At 43.8% G+C, this 12,642-nt stretch overlaps 1 protein-coding gene across 5 annotated transcripts in view; it reads left to right on the top strand.

The window, feature by feature from the left end:
- Positions 1–749: 749 nt before the first annotated feature.
- Positions 750–12,642, top strand: part of ETF1 (eukaryotic translation termination factor 1) — a 34,262-nt gene continuing 22,369 nt past the window's right edge. Inside the window, exons 1-2 of one of the 5 annotated variants that reach the window (XM_070570786.1) lie at positions 750–5,236; positions 5,398–5,501. In XM_070570786.1, coding sequence (XP_070426887.1) covers positions 4,264–5,236; positions 5,398–5,480 — 1,056 coding nt within the window. In that variant the 5' untranslated portion in view covers positions 750–4,263 and the 3' untranslated portion in view covers positions 5,481–5,501. Of the gene's footprint in view, positions 5,237–5,397; positions 5,743–12,642 lie in introns of all 5 variants that reach the window. The other 4 variants (XM_070570782.1, XM_070570784.1, XM_070570783.1 and 1 more) reach the window with 4 other exon arrangements.

The following is a 12,642-nucleotide window of genomic DNA, read 5'->3' on the forward strand; positions in this document are numbered from 1 at the left end:
TCACTCTCACCCTGCCTTGGGGCCGACCCCATGGCCAAGTGGTTAAGTTCACAAGCACCACTTCGGCAGCCTGGGGTTTCGCCAGTTCGGATCCTGGGCGCGGACATGGCACCGCTCATCAGGCCACGTTGAGGCAGCGTCCCACATGCCACAACTAGAAGGACCCACAACTAAAATGTACAACAATGTACTAGGGGGATTTGGGGAGAAAAAGCAGGAAAAAAAAAAAAAGATTGGCAACATTTGTTAGCTCAGGCGCCAATCTTAAAAAAAAAAAAATCTCACCCTCTCAATTTTTCATGTTATGGGAAGACCTACTCCAGCTAGTGAGTGCTCCCTAGAACTAGAACCTAGAATCTAAAAAAGAAAAAAAAAATTTCTAGAACTGAAAGAATGAGGAAAAAGGTGTTATCTATGTACATTTTCTTAAAATTGGAAATCAGAGAGTAAAGCATTTAATGGTCAATATCTGCTTAATTTAACAAGACTACAAACTCGTGTAAAGGTGTTTGGTAGAGAGGAAACTGCTGTCACTCCTTAGTTGTACTTCCCTGCTCCCACTGAAGGGTTACATTTCACCACTAGGTGTCCACAGGACAGTAAATGACACTTGCCCAATTCAAGTCACTTTCACACACACTGCACTCCATAGTTAAGCAACTATGTCGTATGTCAATTTACACAAATCTTAAATCCTTTGAGTCTTATATTGTACCGCTATAGCTCAGGTCTTCTTCCTTGGCTTTTACTTAGTGTAAGATTTCTTTATTTATTTAAGGATGGAATCTACAGAATTGCATTACTCAAATTCATTAGGCTTAAGTACAGCCAGGAACTTGAGGGCAGACTAAACATTCCCTTATTGATCTCCATCTACTTCATGAAATTGTAAGCACTTTAGAGATAGTCTAATCCAGAGATTTTTCAAACTATTTTTTCTTTTTCTAGGGAAACATTTTTCTTTTTCTTTTTTTTAAAGCAAAATCTTCTATGGAATCTTTGATTGCTGGATCAAGGGCAGGGAAAAAAACACACCTAACTATTAAGATACCTAGGAAAAAGTCATTCATTCTACTAATATAGTTAGGGCATATAAATACCCAACATTTTAAATTCCAACTCTGAAAAGTTCCAAATTTCTAATAGTTATTAATACACCCGCCACTGAAGTAGTGGAAAAGATCCCACAGACCTATTTTACTGGCTCCCTCTTTCCACCAAGAGAAAAAAATCCCTAGGAATTGTACTTTGGATCTGCTCTGCCTTTAGTCTCTCAACTTTATTTTCTGCTGGAGAATGATAAAATGAGTAGTGTCACACGTGTCAACAGATGAGTACAGAAAATAGTTGAAGAGGGGCCTGCCCAGTGGCGCAGCAGTTAAGTGTGCACATTCCACTTTGGCGGCCCGGGGTTCGCCGGTTTGGATCCCGGGTGCGGATGTGGCACTGCTTGGCAAGCCATGCTGTGGCAGGCATTCTACATATAAAGTAGAGGAAGATGGGCATGGATGTTAGCTCTAGGCCAGTCTTCCTCAGCAAAAAGAGGTGGATTGGCAGCAGTCAGCTCAGGGCTAATCTTCCTCAAAAAAAAAAAAAAAGAAAAAAGAAAATAGTTGAAGAAAACAGGACAAATTAAGAGAAACTAAAAAGAGAACTAACATTCATTCATGACATATGCTTGTTGTAAACGGTACTTTACACTTCACACAAGTTATTTAATTCAACAATAGTCCCACAAAATAGGCAGTATCCTCATTTTACAAATAAGAAAACCGAGATTTGGGGCTGGCCCAGTGGCGTAGCAGTTAAGTTTGCACATTCTGCGTGGGCGGCCCAGGGTTCACAGGTTCAGATCCCGGGCGCAGACGCATCACTTATCAAGCCATGCTGTGGGAAGCGTGCCACAAATAAAGTAGAGGAGGATGGGCACAGATGTTAGCTCAGGGCCAGTCTTCCTCAGCAAAAAGAGGAGGATTGGCAGCAGATGTTAGCTCAGGGCTAATCTTCCTGAAAAGAAAAAAAGAAAACTAAGATTCTGCAAGATTTAAGAAGTGACTTGCCCAAGGTAAGGAGCAGACAGAGTCAGGGTTCAACCCTAAGCCTGCCTAGCTCCAGGTCTTTCCTTTAACAATCCTGCCCACTTCTAGAAGAGTCAAAGGGTATAGCCTTTAGCAAACCTTTCCACAACCATCCCTTCCCTACCTTCTTCACCTTGGCTACTCTTGAACCAGCCTCCACAATAGCACAGAATTATCTCATTCCATACCTACCAGTACTGTGTTCTCAAGCTGCTATCGGTGTTTTCAACATCAAAACAAACCATCCCTCTCCTTTCCCCCCACCCCCACCCATTAACTAGTAATGTCATCTATATCCCAATATTTCACTTTATTACCGAATGTTAGAGCTGGTGAAGGAGTTCTGAGGTCACCAAGAACAAATCTCTCATTCTTCAGAGAAAGACAACCTGTGCCCAGAGAAGTTACATATTCTATTCTCACCATATGGCATTTTGAAAAAATCTGTATCACCCTTATACCACAGGAGATTCCTCCTGGACACTGAGTGGTATGGTCCCATTTAAAAAGCCTCATCTTTGCTGAAGAAAACAGCATCCCTGTTCTATTCCTCCCAAATCTCTTCTGCTAGAGATCCATGCCAGCCTTTGCCTCTAACGCACTGATTTCCAATTCTAAACACAGAGATGGTGAATATGCAGCAACTAGGCAAGAAAGCTTTGGGGGCTACAGTTAAACTGCCTGGGTCTAGAATATTCTAAGAAACAAGTCGCACGTCTTCATAATCACCAAGGTTCAAAGATTCAAAGGTTAACAAACAGTAGTTCTATCTGGAATGTCACCACGCTTACTTCAGCACGAATCACATAGAAAAACAAGCCTGTGAGCTGGCCTAGAAAGCCTGTAAAGCCATCAAACACAGACCTGAAGCAACATTATAAGCATAAAAATGAGCAGGAAAGGTAGATCAAGGCAACCTAGTGTATAAAGCAGGAACTGGGGCAAGGGGAATGAAGTTGGAAAACGCTTGGGACATAGTAGACACCTAGTCAGTCAGTAAGCAGTGTTAATGACTATTTACTTTAAGGCCCGTTACTAAGCACAGTGAATGGCATACAGCAGAAGTACAAGAAATATTATGTAATGAGTGAACATATGCCAAAAATTACAAAATGGAACCCAAAGAAGAGATTCCATCTTGGGAATTCATTTGCTGGGGGAGAGAAGACTTGACCTATAGAAATTCTGTGTCCTCAGCTTATGGAAACATAGGTAACGCGTTGCTGCGTGATAAAATGCACTGACACTGAACATCGAGTCTGGAAGCCATCAATTAGCTGTGTGACTCTGAGCAAGTCCCTTTCACCTTTCTTTGCCTCAGTTTCCCAATCTATGAAATGGTGGTAATACCCCCATCTCCAAGATGTGGATAAAGTTGACATAACATGTAAAAAGGATGCAAAGCCTACACAAACCCAAGTGCCTGACTGACATCACCAGTTGAATAATCAATCTCAAACTTAATAGATGCAAGATGAAATTTTCAATCATCCCCCAAACTCTGCTCATCTTTCCCATCTCAGTAAACCTAACCATTTCAGTACTCTGGGAGCCATTCTTGCTCTCCCTCCACATCCAACTCATCATCCAGTGTATCTATTCTAACCCCCATACATCATTCACTTCTGTCTGCATGTCATCACCCTCGTATAAACTACAATTCTCTCTCACGTGAATTACCGCAGCAACCAAAATGATCTTTAGGCTTCCACTTTTTTTTCTCCAATCCAAGCAGAACTGTCTCCTTAAAAACATAACTATATACCTTCATGTCACCTCCCCACCTCTAAATCCTTTAAGCTGCCCGTTGTTTAGGAGAAAGAGGCCAAACTCCTAAACCTGGCTTTCAAGGTCCTATATGATCTGTCCCCTGCCTCCTTCTCCCCATTCCTGACCTTGCTCGAGCAAGAGGGTTCCTCAAATGTGTTATGCTCCCTCCTGACAAACTCCTGCTCATCCTTTGGGTCTCATTCCGGGGTTGAGCCCTCTTTCATTACACTCACAGCATTCTGAAGTGCTTATGTATTTGTTGAATTATTTTATTACACAAAAGTATAAAATCACAAATGATTATAAAGCCAACTAAAGTGAAAGCTCCACGAAGGTAGCCACTGTTATCTGTTGGTTTACCTCAGTACCCTCAGGAAAACCAGGCCTAGCGCACAGTTTGGGCCCCAAGATTTGAATGAATTCAACTGAGGTAAACAGAGAAAGTAGCCAACTAAAAACCGTAACTCAGAAAGATCAAAGCTCTGCTATACAGCTGCCCATTTGCTTCAACACTTCTCCACCTCCACTGTCAACGGCTCAGACTAAACCAATCATAGGATTGGATACCGCAGGTCTCCAACCTCAGGCAGCCTTTTTCTTCCCCCCCATAAAGCTCCAGGTCCAAAGTGAAGCCATTAGCACTGGGGCGAGAAGGAACATGCCTCTCTTGCTCCTGCGGGTGGCGGGGTCCCATACCACCCGGGGGAGGTTTCCTAATCCGGACACCCTGGCCGGGACTCTGAACCCTAGTCCGCGCAGCCGTGACGCACGCAGGCCGAGCACTTCGTCAGCTATGAAGCCGCGAGCCGCTTCTCTGAGGCGTCTCTGGCGCAATTCAAACCGCGCGTCCAGGCCTGAGCGCCTAGCCACGCGTCGCAGACTCTTAGAAGCCCATTCCATTCAAGGAGGAGAGACGGAGACGACGACGACCCCTGCGCCTCGCCCTTTAAGGAACACCCCCCCATTAGATCCTGGCCGGGCTCTGAGTATTTCCTCGCGAGAGCTACCGGCTTCCGCCCGCTTCCTCCTTTCGCTTCGCCGGGCCGGAAGGAAGGCGGTACTTCCCCGCCCCCCGGCCTCTACCTCACAAGGCAGCGCGGCCTCGGCTGCGGCGAATCGGGGGGCTCCTTGTAGGCCTCGGCGCAGAGAACCAATGGAAAGTCGCGGCGCACGCAGAGCTTCCCCTCTTCCGCACCAGCCCCCTCCCTTCCGCCCGCCGACTTCCACTCAGCCTCTGGCAGAGGAAGTGATGTCACAGGCCCCATGTGAGCGGATTGCAACACATGCAGCTGCCTGGAGCGAGGGAGCCGGTGTCCTACGTCAGAGCCGCCGCCGCGGAGCCGCCGCCGGGGAGGAGCAGCCGCTGCCGCCCAGGACTGGGCCCTTAGGTAAGCCAGGGAGAGGGAAAGGCCAGTGACCACAGCAGCGGGCCGCGCGGGCCGGGAAGAGGAGGGCCTCTCGGGGGTGGCAAGGAAGGGGGCCGCTCTGCCCCAGCGGCGGCGCTAACTCTGTGGTCTTGGTGTCTCCGGGCCCCGCCGGGCCGCTCTAGGGAGGAGGAGGCGAGAAGATGGCGGACGACCCCAGTGCAGCCGACAGGAACGTGGAGATCTGGAAGATCAAGAAGCTCATTAAGAGCTTGGAGGCGGCCCGCGGGTGAGCGCCGCGTCCGGCCCCCCCGTGCCCTCTTGGTTCCCGGACCCCTCAGGATGGCTGTCCTCGCGCCGCATGGCCGGATGAGAACCAGGCACTAGCCAACTCCCGCCTTCTGGACCTCTGGGTAGTAGCCTCCGATCCAGGGGCTAGGGTCTACGCGGTTGGCCAGAGAAGGGGTCCTTCCCCGGCTTGGGGGTAAGGGGTCCTGCTCTCGGGGCTCAGACCACTCGACCGCCTCGTGGTAGGCCACTGCTACTTTTCTACCCCTCCCAGGCTCTTGAATCCAGCTCCTCCCTCTTGGAGCTCCAGGTGCTGACACCCGACTTGGGTGTTCTCGGGGGAAAGGGCTCGGCCTTCCCTAATTTCCTCTCTTTCTCTCCCTTCACGTTCCTCAGCCAGGCCTCCTTAAAATGGCCTTCTCCTCCTGGGCTTCTTAGACTCCGGTGGGTGAAGTTTGGATGGGGCAGGAAGGAGAGGTGATCGGGGACAACCTCTTCCTGACTTCCCCTGCTTTCTCTGGGTCTTCCAATTCTCCCAAGATGACTTCCTGGTTTTAGCTGTTCTAGGACCCACCTATAAACTGGAAATGCCAACGTGTGCGGGGTGGGGACGTAGGGGAGGTTTTGGTTAACGAATCTGTGTCTGTATAGCAGAAACCCGGATTATGGGGCTCTTGATATGAACTGTAACAACCGGGTCCCTTTTGGCCTCTCTGGAACTTGGGAATAGAGGTGTCTGATGAGTCCATGTTTGTGGATATTCAGAACTGAATAAGGTGGGCTTTGAGTGTCATTCTGTAAATTTTGGTAAGAAACCATAGGTGTGTCCATTGTGGGAAGGGCAGGCTAGCTTAAAAGTGGCTTTATTTGCTTTTTTTTAATTAAAAAGAGTTACTAGACCATCTGGGGAAGGTGTGTCAGAGGTATTTCTGTTTTCTCACCTAATTACTTTATCCTGTTCCTTTCCCAGTTGTAGAAACTTTTTACTTACAGGAAGTGGCAAAAAAAGCATTTGGAACATTACATGTTTTTATGTTTGAGCATTTTTAGAATAGCAGAGTGGCTTGCCCTAGGCCATGTTGAAAGTTGTTTTCAGCACAGAAATTGGACATTCTGGTTTCCAGCCCAGGTTTGTCCTTCATCAGTAGATTTGCAATGATAGACTTAATCAAACTCTTGATTGTTACCACTTTATGAAATAAGGTGTACCTAGTTCCATGAAAGGCCCAGGGTTAACAGACTGGTTTGCCATTGTGTTTTGTTCTTAATAAATTAGTAACAATTATGCTTGAGATGAAGCTTCTGAAAGTTTGGCCCTATTCAGTGACTTGGGCTTTTGCTCACTTTTTCTAATACGAATTGAAGGTAGCAGCTTATTTTAGTTCCTTACGTTTGTTTTTCTTTGAATTTAATAGACTATTCAGATCTAGTTAATAATCATACAGGAACTTGAACACAGATGATTCTGTGCCACATGATAGAATGAATAATTATTCCCCAAGTGTGAAAATACTGTACAGGAGGGGTAATATAGGTCATGACCCCATATGATCATTATTATTAGGAATTAGCCAGGTTCTTTTGTTTCACTAGGATCGTCTGTTGTGTTACTTGAATCGTTCAACTGAATGTGGCTTTTATAGCTTACTGTTGTTGCAGTGTTGTTTAAAGTTGGATGTGACCTGTAGATTTGTTCTCTTATTACTTTAATTGGAGACAGTTCACACATTAGAATTTGCATGCATTATATTTCTCTGAAGAAGTCTAAAATGTGAATTCACAACTATAATTTGTTTGTTGTCTGAGTGAAGTAACGTTAAAGATAACACTGCTTAATAAGTAACAGCATTCCTTTCTACTACTTGATAAAGGAGGCTTATTCTTAAATTTGTTCCTAACCATGTTACCTACCCATTTGAAACTGTTAAGCTCCCCTTTTAAAGCTTTTAAAGGTTTTACCCCTTTGATTAGCAAAGTTAGTAAAGTTTAAAACACTCTAAAAATGAAGTTCTTATGGACAACTTTTCTTGCAAGTGATACAGTTAGTTTGGACATTTTAGATGGGATTAGGCTGTCTGAAATAGCTGGGGAGTAGTCCTTCAAACAGTGTGGTTGATTATCATGGCCTACTTTGCTTTTATTCACGATTTGGTTGCATCTTGATCCCATGAAAATTTAAAATCTTGGCCATCTCTGGGTATCACTAAGGGAGTCACAAATTCATTCTGTTTGGCTGAGAAGTTTCTCAGCACATAGCAATTTCTTTTCAGGAATAGCAAGATTGTGTTTTTGTGGCTGAGTTGTATTAAAGTCAGATTCATTCGATTATCATAGTATACAGTGAGAAATGTTTTTTCTTTTTTACCTGATGCTAAAATATTTTAAAGAGAAATGTAATGGACCTTAAAAACAAACTGGGTGGCAAGATGAATCTGTGTGTGCGAGTGTTTAGGGGACACCCTGGGTTTCAGGAGAAAACTGAGGTTGTGTTCAAGCATGGTTATTAGCACTAGATAGTGAAACTTAGTGGTGAATTAATAGAATTGTTTTGGAAATGAAGAGGTTTTTTTTCCCCTTCCCAGCAGTGTAGAATTCTGGGCATGAGAATCAGATTGGTTAGTTTTTAACAGTAACTATTATGGTATGCTGGGATAAGAGTAATTTTGAAATTGAGATAGTTGATATGTGACTAATTCTTGATAATATGACCCAAATGTAATATAGCTTTAAAAGGGAGACACCTTCAAAAATAGACTCACTAATTAAGTACATCTGAACACAGTGAAGTTTCTAAGCACAATAATTTATTAAGCACTTAATATGTTATAGACACTGTCTTAAGCAGTACATTATTTCATTTAATCCTCACAAGAAGTATAACTGCCATTTGATAGACAAGGCACCTGAGGCCGAGAGGTTAAATAGCTTGCTATCTGAAATGTTATAGAGCTAGAATGTAGCAGAGCCTAGCGCTTGAACCAGTATGCTATACTACACAATGGATATATTTTATGTTTCAAAAAATGCAAGCCTGGATTTACTCAAATTGTAATCTGAACTATAACAGACATGTCTGTGGAAGAGCATGTATAGGAGCCAACATGACTGAAATGGGGAACTTGCTAGGAGTCCTTTTGTAGCCAGCATCATACTTAATTTTCTGAGTTGAAAGGAGTGTTAAACATGTAACTTGAATTTAACTTGGGTGGAACATACCTATTTAGTTTCATATAAGCCTTGGTTACATGTTAGTTTCTGTGTGTGCTAGTAAAATAGCCAGCCAGTATACGTAAGTCCCACTTCAAGGTAGTGGTAGTTCTTCCCAGTTTATGATTGTTCCTGGTATGTTTTTCACAGTTGGCTTAATGGGGACAAATGTGTACATAAGCCAAAACTGGAACTAGGGCCATGTGAATGGAACAGTGGTTGCAGGTATTCTGAGTAAGGAACTAAAGCAGGTGAACATATGTTACAAGAAAGGTATGTGGGCAGTTTTGGTTGTTTCTTTTTCCTGGTGTTTTCTGAACCAGCAAGAAGTAGCTCCAGAAGTAGTGTCGGAAGCTTTATAGTTTTCACATAATAAAATCATAACCAGAGCCTGTTCTGGCCAAGGACAGTTGTGATTAGAAACAAACAAGGTTAATTTGGGCTAAGTTGTTCCTGTGGGTGTTAGAATGTTTTTTCACTTATCTTCAGGTAGGAACCTTGTATATTTCAGACATAATGAGGGCTTGGTCAGATAACCCGTGTTTGAACATCAGTGCAGTTTGTAGTCTTCATTTGGGTCTTCTGCTGTGGTCTTGGGGCATTTTTAAAGCTTACTCTTTAGTTAAAAATAATTTGTAGAGCGGCCGGCCTGGTGGCCTAGCAGTTTTAAGTTCCTGTGCTCCGCTTTGGTGGTCGGGGGTTGACCACTTTGGATCCCACGTGCAGACCTATGTACCACTTACCAAGCCATGCTGTTGCAGCATCCCACATGTAAAATAGAGGAAGATGGGCATGGATGTTAGCTCATCCTTACAAAAAAAATTAGATATCTTGGCTTTGAAAGAAATAGAAATTACCTGGCTATACGTGACTGTCTTTCCTGTCCCCAAATATAACTCTAGTGGTGGGGGTTGGAGGGCTATTTTTCTCACGTACTCTCAATAGTTCTGATACCAGATGTGTGGGGATTTTTTTCCTACACTGAGCAATTCTCCAGTTCTCAGTGACACAGCTGAGTGTCCTGCAATTTAATTCGTTTCTCACACTACCTGGATTTAGCATCAGATCTCACAAGGTATAAGTCTGAGTTCCACAAGACGACCCCCACTTGCGATGCCAATTACAAGTCCAGGCCTCCCCTACTTCTGGCCGACAGGCTATAAATTGAGGGTTCGATAATTTGCCAGAATGGCCCACAGAACTCATCGAAACACTTTACTTATGTTTACTGGTTTGTTACAAAGGATATTATAAAGGATACAGATTGAGTCACTTGGGGCAAGATCCGAAAAGGTCCGAGTGCAGGATCTTCTGTCCCTGTGGAAGTCGGGTGCACCACCTGGGTTTACCAACCCAGAAGTTCAGTAAATCTTCTTCAAGAGTCTTTATACAGCTTAATCTGCAGCCGCTGTCTCCCCACTCCCCCAGGTGTACAAGGATAGAGCTGACACTTCCAACCCTCAGTCTTTATAGTGACCAGCCCCATACCGTAAGTCACTTCATTAGCATAAACTCAGTTGTGCTACAAAGGGGCTCCTTATGAATAACAAAAACACTCCTATCAGGAAATTCTAAGGGTTTTAGGAGCTTTGTCAAAAGGTGGGACAAAGACCAAATCTATTTCCTATTATATCACATAAGTTTTTAAAAAATCTTCAAAACTCCTCACATTATGTTGAATTAAAAGTTAGTAATTTTGTAAAAATCGTTGGATAGGTTTTTAAAAATCTTATAGACAAATAATACAGGCAGATGGCTAATACGATTTGAATAGATTAAGGTATATTAAATGTGTTTGAGTACCTTCCCCAAGTGAAAATTGTTTTTTAATAGAACATTTACCTAAATGATACTTGGATTGTTCTCAAAGTGATGAATTTCAGGTACTTTTATTTTTACTTTAGTTCTCCATATCCTTAAAGGGATGGTTATAACTAAAGTGATACTTCGTAGTGTTCCTACTGATAGCAGAACGTTCAGGCACTTGAAGAGGGCTTTTTTCATCCTCTCTTCTGCCCACTGCCTCCCTCCCCATGGTTAGACGGCTTAAAGAATCCCCAGAGAAAAGTCAAGGATTGGGATATTTTTAATTTTCTGAGAAGAGGTGAATATAGACCAAACAACTACAGAGGCTTTGGTGTTCTCTCACTAAAGGGTCAGGATACAGATGCCACCAACATGTCTGAGCCATGAGAAGAGAAAGGAGAGAGAAATGAGGTAAAGGGAAGAGGGGAAGATAAAAGAGTATATTTGATAGGATGTGGTGGTGTTCCTCAGTCCACTCCAGGTGTCCTGGGCTGCCTGCCTCAACTCAGAACTAGTCCTAACAACCGTTGTATTCTGGCATGGTGTTCCATGCGCTGTGAACCTAATGAACAATTACTCTCTTTGAATTTCAACTCTTGACAGACTTCTCATTGTAATAATAGATAGACTTATCCTTCCAGGAAAGGAAGGCTTTCTCTGGACACGTTCTTAGATAATAAGCAAGAGTACCTAGTTAGAATATCATTTAAGGCCAAATGCAGTATGGATTATAGGTCTCCATTCGCTCACCCTCCCACCCACCAGTTGGACCCTTTTGGCGGAGAGCCCTTTCTCTTTGAACTTGCAGTTGAGGGTGTGCTCAGTGTTGCCCCTTGTGCTGGGAAGACGTTTGGTTGTGAGAAAACTTAAAATGTCAATTTTGCAGTGGGGCTAAATGGTCTTAGGTCCTATTTGAAGAATCACAAGGAGAAATTTGCCTTTTTTCCCTAGATCCACAGCTGGAACTGTCCAGCTGAGAACTTGAACAGCAGAAATTTCCGAGTCCATCCTATTCTCCAGGGATCTCAGAATAGAACCTCCTAGGATACATTCTGTAGGTGTCTCTTAATTCTTTGGCAGCCTGCTATCTTAGGGGGAGAAGAGATTAGGGAGGTACAAAGCTCTTTTTTCCAGCAGGTTAGAAATTAGATTTCTCAGTGGGGCACTATTCTCAGAGAGTATGATGAAGTTCCCTCTGATAACAGATTTATTTTATGCTACTGGACACACTTTGAACCCTTGCCTACTGTCTGTTAGGAATGGAGGGGCCAGCCCTGTGGCCGAGTAGTTAAGTTTGTGTGCTCCACTTCAGCGGGCCAGGATTTTGCTGGTTCAGATCCTGGGCATGGACATGGCACCACTCATCAGGCCATGCTGAGGCGGTGTCCTACATAGCACAACCAGAAGGACCGCAACTACAATATACAACTATGTATTGGACTTCAGGGAGAAGAAGAAGAAGAAAAAGAGATATCTAAGATGGAAGCTTCCTTTTTTTCTTAATATTGTCGCTTTCTAAACAGACGACTTTTTCCTTTTCTTTCTTTCTCTCTCTCTCTTTTTCTTCTCTTCCTTCCTTTCCTTCCTTTCTTTCAGTTTTTTTTTGAGGAAGATTGGCCCTGAGCTAACATCTTTGCCCATCTTCCTCTACTTTATATGTGGGACACCTGCCACAGCATGGCTTGATAAGCAGTGGATAGGGGTCTGGCTGGCCCAACTTTCTTTCTTTGAATCTAAGTGAATGAAGATTATGGGGGAAAAAATGATTTTTTTTTTCTCTCCTTCTCCAAAACATAATTGAGTTTAAGAAGCATAATTTCGGGGCGCGCCTGGTGGCGCAGTGGTTAAGTGCACACGTTCTGCTTCGGTGGCCCGGAGTTCACCACTTCGGATCCTGGGTGCAGACATGGCACCGCTTGGCACGCCATGCTGTGGCAGGCATCCCACATATAACGTAGAGGAAGATGGGCACAGATGTTAGCTCAGGGCTAATCTTCCTCAAAAAAATAACAATTTCAATATTATTCTCTTCTTATAGATACAAAGGTGAAAACAGACTTGATTTTTTTGCGTTGGTAGACTGATCAAGCTTTCTGTCCTTTCATGCAGCCCTTTCTTTTTCACCTACT

Source organism: Equus przewalskii, chromosome 13 (assembly GCF_037783145.1).
Source record: "Equus przewalskii isolate Varuska chromosome 13, EquPr2, whole genome shotgun sequence".
Taxonomy (NCBI): domain Eukaryota; kingdom Metazoa; phylum Chordata; class Mammalia; order Perissodactyla; family Equidae; genus Equus; species Equus przewalskii.